Source organism: Phocoena phocoena, chromosome 6 (assembly GCF_963924675.1).
Source record: "Phocoena phocoena chromosome 6, mPhoPho1.1, whole genome shotgun sequence".
Classification (NCBI taxonomy): Eukaryota; Metazoa; Chordata; class Mammalia; order Artiodactyla; family Phocoenidae; genus Phocoena; species Phocoena phocoena.
The window spans coordinates 68,242,822-68,265,019 of record NC_089224.1 but is presented as its reverse complement, the minus strand read 5'-3'; the positions used below and the strand labels follow the sequence as shown (position 1 = coordinate 68,265,019).

At 40.9% G+C, this 22,198-nt stretch overlaps 1 protein-coding gene across 1 annotated transcript in view; it reads right to left on the bottom strand.

The window, feature by feature from the left end:
• Window positions 1-21,381, bottom strand: part of GDA (guanine deaminase) — a 124,202-nt gene extending 102,821 nt beyond the window's left edge. The window contains exon 1 of the mRNA XM_065878844.1: window positions 21,177-21,381. Within this exon, the coding sequence (XP_065734916.1) occupies window positions 21,177-21,299 (123 nt within the window). The 5' untranslated portion in view covers window positions 21,300-21,381. The remainder of the gene's footprint in view (window positions 1-21,176) is intronic.
• Between the last annotated feature and the right edge of the window lie 817 nt (window positions 21,382-22,198).

Sequence of the window (22,198 nt, the reverse complement as noted above, 5' to 3'; positions counted from 1 at the left end):
AAATAATTTACATACTCATCAATAGGGAATGGTGAAATAAATTCTGGCCCATCACCGCAATGGAAAATTGTGGAAAAGTGAGAAAATGAGGCAAATCTTTATCTACTGTTATGCAAGGATGTCAAAGAGTCATCCCTCAGTATCCACGGGGTATTGGTTCCAGGACTTGTGAGGGTACCAAACTCCAGGGATGCTTAAGTCCCAGTTGACCCTTTGTACCCCCAGATGCAGAAACTGAACCTATGGAGGGCTGACAGTATATAGCAAAGCATTTAACATTTAGTGGACCACGATTTGTGGGAAAAAAATGAATATATAAAAATATATAAGTATTTGAATACATAAAATATATATATTAGCTTCTATATGTTGTACATTATCTCTAGAAAAATATATAAGAAACTGGTAATAGTGGTTGTCTTTTGGGAGGGGCACGGTCGTGTCTAGGAGACAGGAACAGAAACAGGACCTGCTAGCCACTACATATATCCTTTTGCAAACTTGGAATTTCCTATCATGTGCATGGATTTTCTTTTTTCTTTTTTTTTGGTGTATTTTTTAAAATCCCAGTTCCAGCATTTATCAGCTGTGTAACATTGGCAAATCATTACTTAATCTCACTAGACCTCTGTCTCCTCACTCATAAAATGAGAATAAAAATACTACCTTCCTCATAAAGTTGTTGTTGGCATTAAATGAGATGGCACAAGTAAAATGCTCAAAAGAATGCCTGGCATAGAGCAAGTATTCAATAACACCAGCAAGTTCTGCTTCCATAAATAAGGGGGTGAGATACTCTAAAGGTACAAATAACTCTATGCTGCATAAGACTTTTTAGGTAATGCTTGCAGGACACAGGGGAAGTGTCAAGGTTTAAAAAAAAAGAGAGAGAGAGAGAGAGACTAAAAAGAGGCTCTAAGGTGAAAGAGGAACAATGAACAGTAAGCTCAGACAAAATGCCCGGTGACCCCAACGGTCCCAAGCTCCCAACAGAAGAAAATAAAAATCCTTTCTGGAGGACCATATCCCCAAACCCACTTCACAGATGAGGAAGGAAGACACACAAAGGATCCAGACTAGCCTATGATCACACAATCCTATGAGTAGTAGAATCCCTTCTCTAGTTCAGGTATCCCAACTTATGGCCTAATACATTTTTTCACGATATTTAATCTATAAAATTTCTTTTAAATACAGTTCCACAAAAATCCAGTTATTAAGTTCTAAGAAATCTGTACTCAATGAAAACAGCAATGAGCTTTATTTTTCTTTCAGTCTTTATGTATATTCCCTGCTTCTTGCTGTATCCTTTAATATAGTACTAGGAGAGTCATTTTTGCCAACCAGTATTCTATCTTTAAAATTAATATGTGCAAATGCCCCCTCACCCAAGCTACTGCAATTGGTTCACATCAAGAGCTCAGGGATAATTATGTGTTTTCATGAGCACAGCATTCATTAGTCAAAACTGTGGTTCTAATCTAATTTTCCTGTTGTATTTTTATGGCAACCAGAGAATGCTATTTGATGGCATATTCCCTAATATAGGCTTCATTCTGTTTGTTTAATTTACAGTTCATCTCTCTTCATCCCATTTGGTCACTGGGACACAGCTGTATGAATTAGCAAGAGCACCTCCTACTGGAGGTTCAGGGGACCTTTACTTGCTCTCAGAGCTGGAAGATACATTTTTTAAATTACTGTTTTTTTCTATCGTATGTGGTGAAATTGAAAACCTCTTTGTTTCTATCACATTAATTACAAAGACCTTCCCAGTGCCCCTGGAAAACCAAATGTTTCACAATTTCCAATTCCAGTGTGAGCTCAGTAGCCAGGTTTGTTTTTGGGGTGTTTAGATTGTTTTAATCAGATTGACTATAGAGGGAGTTGGATGAAAGTAGAAAAGCAAAATTTTGGTTCCGTTTGTTTCTGCCAAACAGAACTCCCAAGACTTTGTACCTACGACTGGGAGTACCTCTTTAAATAAGTTACATCAGGACAATTAGTCCAAGGTTTGATTTACAAAGCCTACTTAAAAGTTGGTATGAACATGTATGGAAATCATGGTGGCCATCTAGAGAATATGCATGCAGAGCAGCCAAGGTTTGTCAAATTGTGGCTCTATGTCCAAAAGAGTAGATTTAAAAAATGAAGTCTTGGGACTTCCCTGGTGGCGCACTGGTTAAGAATCCGCCTGCCAATGCAGGGGACACGGGTTCGAGCCTTGGTCCAGGAAGATCCCACATGCCGCAGAGCAACTGGGCCCTTGCTCCACAACTACTGAGCCTGTGCTCTAGAGCCCGTGCGCCACAACTACTGAGCCTGTGTGCCACAACTACTGAGCCCACGTGCCTAGAGCCCGTGCTCCACAACAGAGAAGCCACCGTAATGAGGAGCCCACACACCACAACAAAGAGTAGCCCCCGCTCGCCACAACTAGAGAAATGCCGTGTGCAGCAACGAAGACCCAACGCAGCCAAAAATAAATAAATTAAATAAATGTATTAAAAATAAATAAATAAAATAATATCTTTCCTTGTCGATTGCATTATTCTGAACTTTCATCAAATCTTTAACCATGGTCATTTTTAAGTCTTTTGTCATTTACAGACAGTTCTGGGTGTACTGTGATGCTTTTGCAAATATGTTCCTATAAAAGGGTTTCATCTTCAAGGAATTCATGGAAAAGACTCTGACAAGTACATGTTTCTGGTAACTGACTATACTGCTGAACTGAATGAATAAGCATTTTCAGAGCTCTAATGGAAAACTGATGAATTCATAAAAGTGCTAACAAAAGATCAAGATAAAAAAATTAATGACATGGGACTGAGTGAACTGATGAGGATGATTATAATTTTTGTGACTTTCTGTTTGAATTTTTTTAAAAAATCCCACAAGGACTCAGAGGCAAAAACTATACAAATCAATTTTCACTGCAAAGTAAAGGAGCTGTAACAGCGGAGGATTCCTGGACTGAAGGTCAATATTATGACATAGTATGAGTGTGTTTCGTGTTTGGTGACTTCAATCATTGTTGCTTTTGTTGTGGTCATCCATTTACAATGCTTGGTGTCAGTTTATTTGTCTGTTGTAAAAATAAAATACAGTGTGTGTGTGTGTGTGTGTGTGTGTGTGTGTGTGTGTGAAAAAAAATAAAAATAAAAAATAAATAAAATCTGAGTCCAATCAGAAATATTCCACGTGATTGATATTCCCTCGTTTGTGTCTCTTTTCTTTGTGGTGGCTCTAGATAGACGTGACATTAGGTTTCACACAGCCAACATATTGTGAGTTTCACTGAACTGCCTGCTTATTAGCTCAACAAACTCAACTCCTGAAGCTAATAAAAGAAATTCAGAACAAGCCCCGCTACTGGCCTTGCAAATCCCTCTCCTGTATGAGGATGCCAGAGCCAAGCACTGACACTAGTTTACTTTTCCCCACTCCCAAGGCCAGTGTCTATGCCCCCGGTTCCAAAGCTCTGACCTGTAACGACATAACAGCGTCCCTAAAAACCTGAGTAAGAATTAGCAAATTAGTGATCTTGGAAAGGACACATAATTGCTTTAGAAAGTTTACTGACAAACTGCCAAAATGCCTTATGAGTTTTCTCTGGTAAGACAAAAAGCCAAAAGCAAACAAAAATTTTATAACAGAGACTGGTGACTATATCCTAAGGTTTTCATATATCCCCAAATATTTGATTACCAGTACAGCATTTAATTTCTCCCAAATCAGAGCTGCTAAAAGTACAGATTTTAGAACCAGACCATGTAGATTTAAACCCTAACTCCATCAGTTTCCAGCTATGTGAGTTTGAACAAGGCACTCAAACTGCTGGTGACTCAGTTTCCTCATCTGCAAAATGGAGATATAATGGTACTTAATTCACAGAGTTGTTGTAATGATTAAATGAGTTAATATATGTAAAAGACTCAGACTAGTGCCTGGCACACAATAAATGTTATACAATCTTTTACCTTTCCTAGAAATTAATAATTTGCTTACTTATTCATTCATCAAACATTTGCTGAGCACATTCTATCTACCAGATGATGTGCCCAGCCTGGAGAATGTGATAGGAGTAAGACATAAACCCTTGCCCTCAAGAAATTAATAATCTACAGCAGCAGCAATGCTAGTAAAAGGAAACTGCTTTGATAGCAGTACCTCTTCACTTGCTCATTTTTTTAATAATTGAAGTATAGATGACTTGCAATATTATATTAGTTTGCAGTGTACAAGTAGTGATTCGATATTTTTATAGATTATGCACCATACAAAGTTACTGTAACATATGGACTATAACATATTGATCATATCCCTGTGACTTATTTATATGATAACTGGTAGTTTATACCTCTTAATCCCCTTCACCTATTTCACCCCCCTCTCTCCACTTCCCTTTTTCTGGCAACTACTAGCTTGTTCTCATGTCTGTGAGTCTGTTTCTGTTTTGTTATATTTCTTTGTTTTGCTTTTTTAGATTTCACATATAAATGAAAACATACAGTATTTGCCTTTCTCTGTTTGACTTATTTCACTAGGTGTAATACCCTCCAGGTCCATCCAAGTTGTCACAAATGGCAAGATTTTACTCTTTTTATAGCTAAGTAATAGTCCACTGTATATATTTTTACCACATCTTCTTTATCCATTCATCTGCTGATGGGCACTTAGGTTGCTTCCATATCTTGGCTATGGTATATAATACTGTTACAAACACTGGGGTCCTCAATTTTTCAAGAACATAGAAACACTTTATAAATATGCTAAGTGTGGGTTGCTTTTCACCTTCTTCGTGAGAGTTACCGCATATACGAAAAGGACAAGAAATGATACTGAGGTGCTGACGCTGGAGGACAAGATGGGCTCAATGGCTGGTTAAGCGATACTGACCAGTACACCACCATGCAGCTTTAGGGATTCAGACATACACCTCCACTAAATTACAAACACCTTGCAAATTCATCTGAGAAAGTCACACCTGTGCTCACCAAGGGCCTGTTACAGGGCGCATGGCAAACAAATCATTAGGCACAGAGGCTAGGAGGAAAAATGCCAAGATTTGGCTGGAATTTGTATAAAATATACTCCTTGGCCTACCTTTTGTCATGTTCAGTAACGCATTTTACCTGGTAATGATTCAAGGCAACACATATTGTTTAAATGTATATCATATGCCCATCAAACTGTTAAGGATTCAGATAAATGTATAAGAAATAATTCTTGCCTTTTGAAAGTTTATTTTCTGGCAGAGGAAATAAAATTTATGTGCAGATAGGAAACTGAGAACAGTGCACAGTGGCATGTTTCTAAGAGCCAAATTGGCATTATGAACTGAGCTGTGAAAACTCATAGAAAGGAGAAATCTTCTTTTCTTTTTTTCTGTGTTTTGGAGGAGGTGATGGATAAGTTATAAGTAGGGAAGAGTGAGGGGTTAGGGCATTCAGGATAAGACACAAAGATGGGGAAGCCCAAAGACATGAAAAAATGTAAACGGATGTGTATTTATATTGTCATAATTGTCACATCGTTCCTTTTCCACATATTTTCCTCTTAACTGTCTTCTCACTCTACATACCCAATGATTTGGCATTTTTGAAGAATCCAATCCTGTCTAGATTACACGGATAGTTTTCCTTATTCTAATTTCAATTGTCACAAATCTAGCATAAGTCTTGTTTTTCTCCTTCCTACCTGATTGTCTGGACAGAGAAAGAAAAAAAGAATGATTGTTCAGGCCTCCATTCATACAGATAAGGGTTGCAGTTTTCCTTCCTAATGTGAGTCATTTATATGTGGTGTTTTTTCAACTGGATTAAATCTTTCTTGCACAGTCATCCACCTGGGAGAGAGGGAGGAGGTGAGGTTTTCTTAATTCCCTTAGAGAAGGCAGGAGTCCAAAAATGCTTCCCCAGGATCAAAGCGCATTTAAAATACAGGAAACATCTGTCTCGATTGTCTTACCTGCTTTTGTTTGTTTTAATGTCAAAACAACCTTAAATGTATAGAAAAGTTATGCCTTCCCTGTTTGGTCTTAATAAAATGAAAGTAGCTTCACTAGTAACATCCCACACTTTGAAACAAAAATACTGACTGAATATCAAGATTTCCAGTGACTCTGAGGTGCTGAATTACATTTCTGAGATAAGATAGTAAAATGATTATTAAGAAGGCTGTAACTAATTCTAAACTCTGGCACATATACATTTGCCAAGGCTTTAGCGTCCACCCAAATATTTGTAAATGGGCAATATTAGTGCTTATGTAACTTTTACAAGCACAAACACTTGTAGAAAAGCTCTCAAATAACTTAACTGGGGGAATAAAACATACGTAACTTATTTGTATTTTATCACTATTGGAGGCACTTTATGATAAGTAAAAACATTACACAGTTATCTCAGAAGAGTTGTCTATGATCACTATCTGTATTTCCTTATCTTTCACCCATTTCAAACCCAAACCAAGATGACTGTCACCCTCTCTCTCCACCAAAATAAGTCTTCGTAAGTTCAACAATAATCTCATGTTGCTAAATCCACTGGACATTTTTCCAGTATTATTCCTCCTCTACTTCTCAGTAACATGTGACATTTGCTCTACTCCCTCCATCTTGAAGTATCCCCATCTTTTGCCTTCTACGACATTACCTCCTGGTGCTCAATCCTTACTCCACTATCTCCTACTCAGATATCTCAAGGGCACCTCAACTAAGCATGACCAAAACAGACCTCAGGGTCTGACCTCTTTCTCTGTTCCCTAACTCAATGATGTCCACCACATCCATCCAGTTGTATAAGCCTGAAATCTAGGGGAAGCTTGTCCCCACCCCGTATCCAACCTGTCACCCAATCCCATTGAGTTTTTTGCATCCTTACTGTCTCACAGATGGACCTACTTCTCTCCAAGTCTACCACCACCTACCTCTCTTTCGTGGTTCACTGCAATTCCTTCCAACACATCTCCTACAGCAACCACTCTTGCTCTGCTCTAGTCTGTCCTCCACCCTGCAATTCATATATATATATATATATATATATATATATATATATATATGTAGGTTTGTTTGTTTTAATTTATATATATATCTTCTTTATCCATTTATCTATTGATGGACACTTAGGTTGCTTCCATAGCTTGCCTATTATAAATAATGATGCCATGAACATTGGGGTGCATGCCTTTTTTCGAACTACTGTTTTCGTTTTCTTCAGATATATACCTAAGGGTGGAATTGCTGGTAGTTCTATTTCTAGTTTTTTGAGGAACCTCCATACTGTTTTCCATAGTGGCTGCACCAGTTTACATTCCCACCAACAGTGTACTAGGTTTCCCTTTTCTCCACATCCTTGCCAACATTTGTTATTTGTGGGTTTTTATGATAGCCATTCTGACAGGTGTGACTGCTTATATTTTTTTAAAATGCAAATCTGATCTATCTTCTTCACTCCAACAGTCTTCATTGCCTTCCCATTGGCCTTGGAATAAAGGGAAAGGCCTACAAAGACACTGCCGTGGATACTGCTTATCTCTCTGGCTTCATCTATTTCCACCCCCATCCTCCATCACAGGTTCCTAATTCCTCCACCCCACTGGGTCTTTGCATGGCCTTTCCCCTCCTTTCCTTTGTCTAGTTAACTTCCATTTAGACTTCAGACTCAACCAAATGTCACTTCTTTAGGGATGCATCTTGAAACACCTCCTCAAAATAAGCCAGGTCCTCTGGCTTCATACCTCCATAGCACTCTGCATTTTTCCTTTGTAGAGATCATATACTTATTCATGCTCATTTGATTATTGACTCTGAGTACAAATAAGGCAGTATCTGCATTCCTTTTGCTCACAATTTTATCCTGAACCCCTTTAAGTCTTTGCTCTTCATCAGCCATTATCAGTTGTTATGAGCTCCAAGGGCACTAACTCCACAGGCTAGTGAGTCCACGTGCTTGGAGCTGAAGGTTCATGTCCCAGGGAGCCGGAACGGCTTCTCCCTGTGTTTTGCACTTCAGAAAATAGTTAGGGCTTACATAAGACCACCCTCCACATGGCAGGAGGGAAACAACTTCCATGTTAAAGGGCACAAAGAAAAAAATCTGTCCCACTCTTGGAAGGCATTAACAATATTACTTCTTCTGTTGCACCTTCACAGATATTGGCTACAACCAGATGAGCATGTTGATTAACTACTGCCTGCCTACACAGCCAGGACTATCTGAGGGTCAAAAGGAATAGTGTACTCTCAGAGTATAGCAGCCCATTCTGTTCATTCTTTTACTCAGAAGCATTTATTGAATGCTGATTTTGTGCTAAAGCACCAAGTACTGTGAGAGGCAGGAGATGGATAATAAGAGCTATTGTTTTTGGAGGGTCTACCATGTTCCAGGACTGTAAATTGTAAGTGGCAATTTACAAGCAACATTTCAAGTAAATTACCATTTTATGAAGAAGTGAACACTTAAACCATAATATAAAACCAAAGGGAGTAAGCAGGCCTATATAATCTACATTATTCCAGATCCTTAACACAGTCCAAGTTAAAGGCATTTGAAAACTTTATGTGGTCTCAGAGTTCCAATTAGAATCTACTCTTGCAGGGTTCTTAATTACTCACTAGGACATGAAACTAATTATAGCTCCCAGTGGCCAAGTACATTGTATCAAACACCCAGATTAGAAAAACCCAGAGTTCTTATTCACACAATTATTTGGAAGATATTTTTAGTTGGCTGTACATTTTGGTGATCCTAAAGTGAATTTTTCCAACCTGGTTATCCTGCAGTAAAAAAAAATCTAAGCACCGTTTATCTAACAAATATTCATCTGAGTGCCTACCTACCACGTGCTAGGAGTCGTGAATACAAAAGTGATCAAGTCATGGCCCCTGCCTTCAAGGTTGGGTTATAGGAGAGACTCACAAAATAAAGAGCCACAAAGAGGTGCCAAGCAGAAACTGAGGCACAAAGGAGCCAGGTTCAGCTCTGCCTGCAAACAGAAGGCAGGGAGCAATGTCAGCAATGACCTCATTGAGGAAGTAACATTTAAACTAGTTTCTAAGCTAGTTTCTAAGGTACATTCAACCAGCAGAAGGAAGGTGAAGGAGGAGCATAAACAAAGACACAAGGGCATAAAGAATATGAAAGGTGGGGCAATCAGTTAGCAAGGCTAGGCCAGGAATTATCCCACAGTTAAGCAATGTGGAACCATAAAACAACTTTAAACAATAAAACTGGTTTTAAAAACTTGCACATGAATGTTCAGAGTAGCACTGTTGACAATAGGCAAAAGGTGGAAACAATTCAAATGTCCATCAACTGATGAATGAATAAACACAATGTTGTATACCTATACAATGGATTATTAATCAGCCATAAAAAGGAAAGGAGTTCTGACACATGCCACAACATGAGTGAACCTCGAAAACATTAAATTAAGTGAAAAATGCCAGACACAAAGGTTACACATTATATGTATCCATCTATATAAAATATCCAGAATAGGCAAATTCACAGAAACAGAAAGCAAATTAGTGGTTGCTCAGGGGAAGGAGGGGAGGGATAGGGAGTGACTGCTTCATGGTTAATGGGTTTCCCTTTGGGGGTGATGAACATATTCTGGAACTAGTTAGTGGTGATGGTTGTACAACATTGTGAATGTGATAAATGACACTGAATTGTACACTTTAAAATGGTGAATTTTATGGAAAATTATAAAACAAAAACTAATAATGCAGGAAGTTATAAAGTGGAACGTGAAAATTCTTCTCTACATCCCCACTTCTCCACTCCTACTCTACAAAACTGTTATTTGGGTGTTTTTTGTTTTTGTTTTTGCGGTACGCGGGCCTCTCACTGTTGCGGAGCATAGGATCCGGATGCGCAGGCTCAGCGGCCATGGCTCACGGGGCCAGCCGCTCCACGGCATGTGGGATCCTCCCGGACCGGGGCACGAACCCGTGTCCCCTGCATCGGCAGGCGGACTCTCAACCACTGCGCCACCAGGGAAGCCCTTATTTAGGTTTTTAATTTTAATACTGCCTTCCAGAAATATGTTTTATATGTGTGTATATAAGTGTGTGGGTGAATGGAGAGTGTTGTATGGTCATACACTTTTTTGTCCATTTAAACTATTGGGAAATCTTTGGGTTCTTAAAATTCCTATATCAGTATATGTAAGTCTAGAAGGACTCATTTTAAATTAGAATTACCTTATAATTGTTTAGCCTTCAAAGTTTTTTAACTCACGAATCAATAGCTGGTTGATAAATTGAGGTCAACACAGCTGGGTTTTCAGGTGGAGGTTACTGAGGAAAGTTCATTCTGTCAAAATAATTTTTTAAAACCCAGTAACAGGCTGAGAAGAGAAAAAGCATTGTGACTATAGAAGCAGGTCTCATGGTGATGCCAACCTGAGCAGAAGCATGATGAGAAGAGGAGGCATGAAGGGTATTTATTATGAAACAGTTTCAGGTAACAGTGCATGAATAACTAATTCATGAAAAACAAATCACCATTTCACAAGCAAAGGCACCAACTTCAACAGTCAAAACATTTTGAAAAACAGATCTCAGTTAGAAGTTAATGTTAATCAACTCTACTCCAATATAAGAGAAAAAAAATCTACCTCATATGATTGTAGAGTATTACTGTGATAATAGATAAAATATCTAACACAGCATGTAGTATATTGTTTGATGCTTAAAATATATGAGATACTTTAAAAAAGAAAAAAATAAAGTTAATGTAATTTATCCTTTAGAGTCAATAAGTTAGTGCAATAATGTCAATGAAACAATGCTTTCATAAAGGAAAAGGGTGAGGCTTTTTCGAAGGTAGGAAATAACGTCAAAGTAAGATTTGGCGGGAGATGATCAACATTTATTGCTCCATCTTTTTTTTTTTTTTTTTTGTCCACGCCTTGTGGCTGTGGGATCTTAGATCCCCAACGAGGGATTGAACCTGGGCCCTCGGCAGTGAGAGTGCAGAGTGCTAACCACCGGACTGCCAGTAAATTCCCTATTGCTGAGTCTTAAAAAATGTATCATGGGCTTCCCTGGTGGCGCATTGGTTGAGAGTCCGCCTGCCAATGCAGGGGACACGGGTTCGTGCCCCGGTCCGGGAAGAGCCCACATGCCGCGGAGCAGCTAGAACTGTGAGCCATGGCCACTGTGCCTGCGCGTCTGGAGCCTGTGCTCCGCAACGGGAGAGGCCACAACAGTGAGAGGCCTGCGCACCGTAAAAAAAAAAAAATGTATCAGAAGAGATGAATCTGTCTTCACCTTTAATCTTAGGGATTAAATTGGTATTTACAATTTAAGTACAGAACGCTATTATAACTTTGCCATTTGACTATCTGAAAACAAAGAGCTACACAGTGGCTTTAGGAGAGAGAAGTCATCCAATGTATAGTAATCAGATGTTTATTTCAGAGTTAGGATTAACACTCTGAGTCTCAGTTTCCTTGTGAATAAAATAAGGAAAAGTTTTGTCACCCAGGGGACCAAGTCAAGGGTCCTTCATCTGTACCTAAACTGTCTCTGTAAAGCACAAGTGCACCTGTCTTAGGCAAGGAGGCAAAGAAGTGCTCCACTTCTGGTAAACTCTCTACTCCAGGCAAACTTGCAGAAAACCAAAAACTGACCGTATCTTCTAGCTGTTTTTACATAATTAGAACAAGAGGGCTTAACCACAAGAAACTGGCATAAGCGAGCCGAATTAAAAATTGGGACAAAGGTCTCTCTACAGCTCATTACCATCTCATTGTAATAAGATCTCTTCCCACCTGCGCCATACTGGTTAAACCCACTTCTGACCCAGACACTGAAGGACCATACAAGGGCTGAAAACAGGCATGAGCTGCATTCTGGAAGATCACCACCCCTTTCCACAAGTCAGGATAATAAAAGATCCCCGTGCCCCCTAGCCTCCTTCACCTTTTTCTATAGGAATTTTGCCTTGCCTGTAATGGGGAAAAGGTGATTTTAGAGCATGAGCTCCTCCTTCTCCGTTCTTTGGCCAATGAATAAAGTTTCTGTTTGCTGCTAAAAAAGTAATTTCGCCTTGTTGATGTGAACAATAACCAGGTAGGGAAAGAACCTAATCAGGAATCGGTAAGAATTTCACCTCATAAAGCAGTCAGGAGAATTACGCTTTGCAAAGCACTGAGTACAGAACCTAGCACATAACAAGTGTCTAATAAATGTTCAATATTATCGTAGTTGTTAATGTGAGCAATAGCGCCATCCGTGTACCTCCTGTCTACGAGCTTATAACCCAGTGTCATGGGCTAGAAACCCAATGCAATGTAAGAAGATGACTTACACACAAAATTTATTTCCTTTTTATTCATGTTATAGTATTTTAATGCACATCTGCTTAATATAACAAATGTGCTACTTATATTTTTATTGATCAAACTTTTAAAATCATAATTTAAATATACCATGGAACTCATTTTTAAAACTTACCGTTGAGTAGTTGAGTGACCCACTGAGAATTTCTCTTGTATTTTGTTTTCTTAGTGCTTTGGATGCATCAGGAAAGAATAACACATTGTTCTCCTCCCTAGAGGGGGAAGCTAAATATTAAGACCAGTGTGACCACAGCAGTCTGTATGAGTTGTTCTCGAACAAACAGAGCACAGCGGTGTGGAGTTGCCACTGAGCTGACCTAGCGGAAAGCCCTTTCCAGCCTGGACAGAACAGCATAGTAATGGCAGACAGATGGCTGGGATTAGCACCCAAGTGTAGCATCGTGTGGTCACAAAGGGCAGCCACGGCCACCATGGAAATGGATTTCTAACCGATGTAAATGGGTTTGAAATTGTTGAATAGTCTCTTGTGAGGCTCCTCAACATCCACAAAGCTGGATTAGCAGTAAAGGTAGGTGGTGCTGCATTTTACTGGCAACACGAAACAAACTGCACTCCAGGCTTATGCCAAATAATTACGAGGCTCCTCCCTCTTGCTCTTCATCATAACCCCATCAAAAGGACCACTCTTAGGAGTACCTGGAAGACATGGGGTCCTGCCACCCCTCTGACATCCTGAAGTCTATCTCTAGGACATTTCAGATCAGCCAAGACCTGGGTACCTGGACCACCTCCCACTGTCCCCTCCCCAGAGCTTCAGCCCTACAGAATAGTTTTATGGACCCCCTTCTTCCTGTCACATCTTCAGCTCAAGAGAGGCAATCCTATGAAATGCTACCTTGCACTGGAAAGTTGCTAAGTATAATTATAAGAGACAGTGTCCATCTAGGAGAAATTCCCATCCGAACTCAGCATCAAGAACAGGGGTGTTTCTCTTGAGCAATTGCTTTTAGTACAGATATTGCCAACTAGGTAACATGTGTCCTTTTAATGGCTGGCACCTAGGAAAGTTAGAGGCCAATAACAGTGTAGGTCATTTCGCGATGCATTTTAAATCTAATTCCTAGCTTTGTTTTATGTCAACAACTGACTCTTCTCCCTTAAATGTATAAAAGCATCACCACTTGCCTGTGCCCTCTAGAGCTGCCTTAAATCTTTTCTACAAAAAGGGGGTTGTAAACACATGACCGATTAGATTCTCTTCTTGCAGGTAAGGGAAGTCCACCTGGCCTTTATCCCTAAATAGTTAGATCAATGCCCATTAAGTGAATGGGCATGCCATAGGCCTGCAGGAGATCCTGCCTACCACCTCTGCACCTGTCAGAAGCTCCCAGACAGTCAGCCATGTGTCAGATACACCAACACCTATGCTGCCTCACAGCCACAGCACTGAATCAACCAGACTGCCAAGAAATTCCAGGAATTAGCAAACAACTTTACACAACCAGAAGGGTGGCAAACTCCAGTCATGCCCAGCAGTGTTGCTTCAAGGCCTCGAAGAGTAAGTCAAATAGTGCTTTAAAAAAAAAAAAAAAAACTCTCTGGAATTAGAAATGTCTTTTTTTTAAATCATCACACACAAATGTCTTTGTACTACACATCACTTTCAAAACACTTTTCTGATCACCTACTTTGTGTTAAAACAATAAGACAATGTTGAGGAGCCTTAAAGACAACAGAGTGTCAGCACTCCTCATGACAGGAGGCAGCCGGAACTCCTGGAAAGAGCACAAACCTTGGAAATTAGACAGACTTGGGTGTGATTCTTGGTTTTGCCACTTACTCACCATGACTGCAGTCAAGTCAACTAACTAGCTGACCCTCCATTTCCTCATTCGTAGAGTAGGGATAATGAAGAAGATGATGATGATGATGTGTTCTCATCTCAGAACTGTTGACGTATAAAGAATCTGGCAGAGTGTCTGACACAAATTATGACTTAATAAATGTTACCTTCTCTCCAGTTCACCTCCCACTTGTCAAAGAACTTTAAATCAGTTCAGTGAGTGAGAACATTCTATAAACCTAAGTATAATCAAAGGCAAAAGTGAAATAATCACTTCAGCGAGAGAAAAATAATAACAATGGCCAGTATTTATTGAGCAATTACTATGTGCCAATGCTTTACACACACTACCTCATCTGCCTTACCTCTTCTTCAGGGTGCTGTTGTCCACATTTTATAAGTGAGGGTACCAAGACTCAAATATGTTAGGAAATGTTTCCAAGTAAGTGGCAGAGCTGGGATTTGAATCCACATAATCTGACTCCAGAAGCCATGCTCTTAACCACCAGGAAAACACTGGTTTGAATATATATGCAAATTTTATGGAAAAACAAAAGGTAATTTATTTCAACTGGGGGATGGTCACCAGAGAAGCTTTTGGGAAGAAGGGGACATCAGAACTGGGCCTTGGAGGAAAAGCAAGATTTCATTTTGACAGAGGTGGAATGGAAAAGGGATTATATAAAGGAGGACTATTCCAGGCTTAGGGAATGTCACCAACAAAGTGGAGGTGCAAAAAGATATGATGTGCTGGGAAACAGTGAGAAGTTGGCATGGATAGATATCCCTCAGCTTGTGGATACCTCATGGTAATCCTACTCCTACTTGCAAGAGAGAAGGATGGAACAGGAGGAAGTATTAGGAAAGCAGGTTAGGGCCAAATGTCATGTCTAAAATATCTTCCTGGGGCATTTGGATCTTAGAGGCAATAGAGAGCCATAGGTAGTTACAAAAGAGAAGATATATGACACTACCCATGCTCCAGGAAAGTAACTGTCAGTAATGTGGAAGAGATATTAGAATGGGGGAAGAGAAAACGGTTAGGAGGTTCCTGTAATACTTCAGGCAAGAGACAATGGAAGGCTCGACAGGGCCAATGACAATGGAAAGAGGTGTGCACAAAGATACCCCAGGGGATAACTGGGGGGACCTGAATACTGATATGGGTGCCTGGAAAGACACTGACATTTTTGGCAAATAAGGAGAAGATAGAAACGGAAAAAGGAGAAGGCAGCTAGCAGTCCTTTGAAAAATAATATGATTCTTTGAAAAAGTGGTATAATTGTTAGAGGTGCTTTGAGCTGCAACTGACAGAAGGGTAGATAATAAAGATATTTCATTATCTCGCAAAAGAAGTCAACGGTAGTAGGCAGCTCCAGGGACCATTAACTACTCAATGATGTAATTCGCGTATGCATTCAATGATGTTCAAAGAGGGACTAGGTTGGTGCCTCTGAAAACCTCTTAACTTTTTCCTCATAGTCTCAAACAGTGGTGGCAGCAGCTCCACTCCTCGCATGAAAGTATCCAAAAAAGGAAGGACTTCTCTTCCCACATCTGTGTCTATTTATTAGGGAAAAAAATATTTCCCGGAAGCCTCTGAGATGACTTCCTGAATGCTGGAATGTCATCGCTGCCCACCCTTAGCTACCAGGAAACTGGAAAAATAAGTATCCAGCAAACAGGATTACGATTACTATGACTGGCTTACACCATGATCTATCCATGAGCCAAGTATACTGCAGGCTATCAAACTCAGAAAGTGTTAATAAGAAAGAAGTGGTTATGGCTAGTGAGTGGGTAACCAACAGGGTCTGCCATGAGCATTTTGAACAAAGCAATCTGCCTTCCAGAAAATGGGAATTTACAGGATGATAATGTGATCCTTGGGCATGAAAACGTTTCTGATGAAAGTGAAGCCCTGATTCAGCAGCCTCAGAAGGGATAGCTTATCCCAAATTCCCTCTTCAAAATGATAAGATATTCTGAGGTCTTGAGCTTACAGGAAGATGGGTCTTCACCTGGCCAAGCAGAAGGAAAAGATGACACACAACCACTAAGTTTTGTGATTCAGACTATGAGAACTCCTGGTAAAGCAAGATGATGATGCAGTCCCAGGTGAAACACAACTCTTGCTCCTCCTAGAAGTTTTAGAAATTGCAGAACATTAATTCATTTCCCTTAACCGGGGCTATTTAACCCTCTTCTGCGTGTTCAAGTCCTATGTGTTCTTTAATGTCCAGTTCAATTTTGGCTTCCTTCATCAAGTTTTTCCTACCACCAACCAATTTGTATCCCACCATACTATTTAATACATTCACAAACATCTTTCTAATCCTACCATCAAATCCAATTAATTTGACCTAAATAGTTACCAATTCTGTCCACCTCTTTCCATCTCCATTGCTGATAATAACTGCTGATGTTTACTGGGCATGTGCTACGCTGCAAGGCATTATTCTCTGCACTTTACAATTATTAATTCATTTAGTCTTTTCACTAGCCCAGTGAGGTAGATTATAGTAATCATTTTATACATGAGGAAACTTGGAAATAGAATTGTTAAGTAACTTATTCAAATTCACATAGGTAATAAGGGATAGAAGTACTCTTGAGAGTTCATTTCTTAATTGATACATTACACCGCCTCTCTCTTCTAAGCCACATCCCATTTCACCTAAACTACTGCAACAGGATCCTATCTGATCTCCTTGCCTGCACTTAACTCCTCTCCAATGCATTCTTTACATCCTGAAGCTAAAATGATCTTTAAAAAAAAATGCAAAATTTGGTCATGGCACAATCCCTCCCCCGACTCCCTATGCCCTGCCTACCTCTCCAGACTTACATTGTGTTATCCTCTTCTAGAACTTTGGATTCTAAGTTTTCATTCCTTCCTACCCCAGGGCCTTTGCACAGGCTATTTCCTCTACCTAGAAGGCTCTTCCCTACCTCCCAGATTAGTTCAAGTTCTGACAGGTCATAGCAGATTCTGTTAATCACGAGATGATCAACCTCACTAGAGCAGGGCAGAGTTTGCATATTTCACTCATCAGCGTATCTCCAGCTAGGAGCCCAGTCTTCGGTTCATGAATCAATCCACTTTTATTACAGGTACAATTCTAAGCTCCCTTGCTAAAAGTGCAAGTTCACTGAGGTCAGGGACTGTGCCTCAGGGAGGTGGGCTACTCTAGTAAAGAGAATATGGGCTTCCATGTCCCACCTATTGTAAATAGAGCTGCAGAGAACATTGGGGTGCATGTGTCTTTTTGAATTATGGTTTTCTCAGGGTATATGCTCAGTAGTGGGATTGCTGGGTCATATGGTAGTTCTAGTTGTAGTTTTCTAAGGAACCTCCATACTGTTCTCCATAGTGGCTGTATCAATTTACATTCCCACCAACAGTGTGAGAGGGTTCCCTTTTCTCCACACCCTTTCCAGCATTTATTGTTTGTAGATTTTTTGATGATAGCCATTCTGAAAAAGGAACAAAATTGGGTCATCTGTAGAGATGTGGATGGACCTACAGTCTGTCACACAGAGTAAAGTAAGTCAGAAAGAGGAAAACAAATATCTTATATTAATGCAAATATGTGGACTCTAGAAAAATGGTACAGATGAACCAATTTGCAAGGCAGGAACAGAGATGCAGACGTAGAAAACGGACGTGTGGACACCGGCGGGGAAGGGCGTGGGACGAATTGGGAGATTAGGATTGACATATATACACTACCATGTGTAAAGTAGATAGCTAGTGGGAACTTGCTGTATAGCACAGGGAGCTCAGCTCCATCCTCTGCGGTGACCACAGCAGAATATGACATAGCATTGCAAAGCAACTATACCCAATTAAAAAGAGAGAGAGAGAGAATATGGGCTTTGGCCATGTTAATTCAAAATCCATCTCTGGATGCATGATTTTTCAAGTCTCAACTTTCCTAACTTTAAGACAAAATAATCACACTGAAGACTAAAAGAGACACTGAAAATGATGTGCTAGTGAACTGGCAGCAAATGCTGTTTAGATCTTTCTTCCTAGATGCATCTTTGTGTCCCAGAGGGTCGATGGCATGAGCAGTGAGGCTGCACACCAGAGGCCCAGTGACCTCCCCCACCTCCTACATATTTCATCCCAGGCCATGGCTTCCTTCTCTACCTGTTGGCCTGCATGGGTGCCACCATGCGGAAATATGCAAAAATGCTACAGTGAGCAAGAGGTTAAGGATTTGCTAGGCACAGAGGGAAGGAAGGGGACAAAATGAACATGGTATGTGTTACGTATCCACTAAGCGACAGGCATTTTCATACATTATCTCATTTAATACTTAGCAAAAGTATCTGATTCTACAAGGGAGGAAACTGAGGCTCAGAGAGGTTAAGGTCTCACCCATGGACTTTGAACATGTAGGTGGTGGAGACCTGACTTGAACTTAGGTCTCCACAGGACTTGCTCCTGCTACCCCAGGGCACTACTTCCAAAACGATTCTCTTCCTTGCTGTTGCTTTCAGCTAAGTGTGCTTAAAAGACCCAAGACATCTTTACCTATCTTTAAAGTCAACTTGACCCTGCTGGAAGAATCAGATAATTTAGTAATATTTGAGCACACAATGTCTCACAATTAATTATCTATCTGCAAATGAATTACACATGCTGGAGTTTTTCTTTCAAAAAGCTACACGCCACTTGAGTAGAAAAACTAACTCTGAATTCAAAATGCCCAATATTGACTAGAGAATTTTTTTTTTAATTAACCTAATTTTGAATGAGTTTTAATTAATGAACTAAAAGCAGTTAATCATTACCATTCTCTGGGCCTACATGAAATGAAAGATTAGGTCTAGAAGGGAGAGGGAGGACAGAGGAAATCATGTCCTGTCTCTCTGAGATGCTACCCCAGTCCAGGGCTTGAAACGGAGAACTGAGCACCCAAGACCCCACATAACTGGTTGCATCACACAGCCTATATACTGAGGTTACCCAAAATGTAATCCATCCACTACCTGTGTCCGAATCTCCTGGGACCTTTGTTGGAATGCCACTTCCTAGGACCTACTCCAGGCCTACAGATTCAGATTCTCTGAAGATGACACCCAGGAACTGGCATTTTAACAAACACCCCAGATGTTTCTGATTCATCCCAAGGTTTGAGAACAGCTTTGGGAGCTCAGTAAAAATATAAAGATCAACTGCATATTTATTTACTTCATGGGAATATAATTTTCTGTAAGAACCTTGAAAATTTTTAAATGAATAATATATTTATCCCAGTAACTCTAAAGGTGAGGCAGTCCCATTTTCAAAATGAAAGAAATCAAGTCTTAAAATATATATGACATGTCCACACTTTACACACAGTCAGGGATCAACCGCCTTGCACTTAGGAGGAGAGCAATAAAACAGTTACCATTTCACTGATTAGGACACTGTATACTGTAAATCTAATTCAGTTGATTAACTCACCTTTGTATCCGATTCCTAGTTCATTTTGTCTTGTGGGGGAATGGCATTTTTCTAAATTTATAATTTCAATATGCTCCTTAGTTATGAACAGACTCCCTGACTCAACTACTAATTTCATGTTCAGGACACTCTTTTATTCTTCTTCTGTACAACCCCCAGAAAAGGTAAATTTTTAGATAAATTACTTCTTTTTCTTCTTCCTCTCCACTGGTTAAAGACAGTCCCCTAGTCAATTCTCTCACCTGTTATCCTACCAATTCAAATTTTGGAAATGAAAATTTTAATTGTAAAAAGAAACCTAATTTTTGAACAGTTCCTTGTGATTAAGCAAATACCTCTAATCTTTCCCTGGTTTAGCAGTCTCTCTTCCTTTGCTTCTTGGGACTTGTCCCAAGCCTAAGGCATCCCTGAAACTTGAGGGTCAAGTACCCAAGGCAACAATTCATCAGTCTCAGGGTTTATTGGAGTCTCCCCATTTAGGAGAGCTCTGAGAGTTTCATCACCTTGGAAACACAACAGCAGGCTCCCCGAATATACACAGGGAGTATAGATTTTTAAGCACCAAAAGAAAACAGGGTTTAGTTATCCCCAAATGTAAGAGTCACGATTCAAAACTGTCACTGACTCGGAAGCATCTTTAGTCAGGAATAGTATCTTCAAGCTGGCAAGTTCCAAATATGTGTACTTATGCTAACCAAACCGGTAGTTGGGGAAAAGCTCAAAAATAACCCATCTCTATCTTTAATTTTTCTCCTAAAAATGGAATGGCTTTCACTGAAACTGGCCAGGCCACTGCCAATACAGTTACCAGTGGTGTGTATGGAACAGTCAAGTTACCTATGTCGTTTGCAGAAATCCTGATTTTGGAAATGTAAGTGTGAAAGATACTCTCATAGAAGACATTTTGAACCTTAAAATGGAACTGCTTGCTTTGATGCAAATGGCTGGGGGATGGGGTTGGGTGGGTAATTTATCTCAGACTATCCTTTCTAGTATTACTAGTATTACAAGTTGTCTAGTCTGAATCATTCATGTATTGTTTGCTGAATGATCAGGTGAATGAAATCAGTTCTTTACTTATTCCAATGCACTGAAAGGGCTCAGCAACACTGATCAAATGACCCTTCTGTTATTTCTTTCACAATAAATTCAATCAAATTTACGGAGCGCCTAGGTGGTGCCAGGCACTGTGTCAGGCTCCTGAGATACAAAAATGAATGAAGCGCGGTGCTAGTTTATTAATGATCTCTTAAGATTTGGCAGGGCACAGCCTCGCTCCCTGCCACCACAGCCTGCACGGCTGTCGAACCAATCGTGGGTGTGCGTACTCCATGGCTCCCAGCACCTGGGAACACTTTACTCCCAGTCCAGCCCACGAACCCAGTGCCAGGGCTCTCCCGGCGTTCTCCCAAAGCCAAAACGCTCAAGTTCAACTCCAGCGCCGCGGCGCCCGCTCCACACGGAGCTAACTCCGGGCTCCGCGGCTCACGCGGCGAGCTTCCTTCCACCTGTCCGCCCGCCCGTCAGGGTGCGCAAGACCCCGCACCCGCTTACTTTGCCGCTGTCGCTCACACCAAGGAGGTGATCCCGCAGCACCTCCATGGGGCAGGTCCAGGTGGAGTGGACGAACGTCCCTCGGAAGATGTGCGCCAGGGGCGGCATCCGGGCGGCACACATGTCAGCGGTGGAGCGCAGTGCGGAGTCCGCGGCCCAAGGAGGGCGCACCAGGCGAAGGCGCGGCGAGGACTCCCTGCGGCTGCGGGCAGCTGCCGAGCCGGCACCAGCGCCGGCCTCGTCCTGCCCCCGCTTCCCCGCGCGATCGCCTGCCCCCTGCAGACCGCGCCCAGGGGCTGGCTCCCTGCCTCCTCGATGCCAATAGGATTTTTTCTCCCGTGAGTTGGCTCCAGTCTCTCCTCCCCTGATTTAGTTTTTGATACGTTAACTCTTTGAGTTTCCAAAATCACCGTTCACGCTGCGGTTCTTTTAACCCTTGGCTGTTGTCACCCACCCAGGGGGCGGGAGATGAAGGAAGGAGGTGGAGGATTCAGGATTCCATCCCTGTACCTTTAAGTGGTCATTAAATTCGCTTTTGCCGCGGGCCCCAACTTCCTCCACCTTCCTTTAGTTGGCACGCCCAGAGTTGCATCTATCTGCTTTCTCTGCCCTTTAAACTCTTAGGGCTATTTGTGGCCAAACCCTGGAACTTTTCAACCTGTAGTAACCACAAGGTCTGAACGGGCACGAGTTCAGTGCCAGGGTGACAGGTCTGTTAGGGCTGCCTACTTTACCAACCAGTTTCATTTTCATTTTCTGCGGGCTGAAGAATTTGTCCTAACCTCATGTTCTGAAAGCATGTCTTACAGAATTATGGGGGCCCCACCAGTGGAGGCTAATCTCGACCCCAAAGTTCCTCTCTTCACCTGAGGCCAATGTTTTGGGCCTTGTGTCCACCCACTAACAACTCCAATTCCAGTTTTTCTCATACCTAAAATAAATGAATCTCTTTGATTTATTTCCAGTTGTACAGGGGGAGAAAATTAAGTACTCAAGCCAAGTAGCTAAAAATGGCAGTGTGG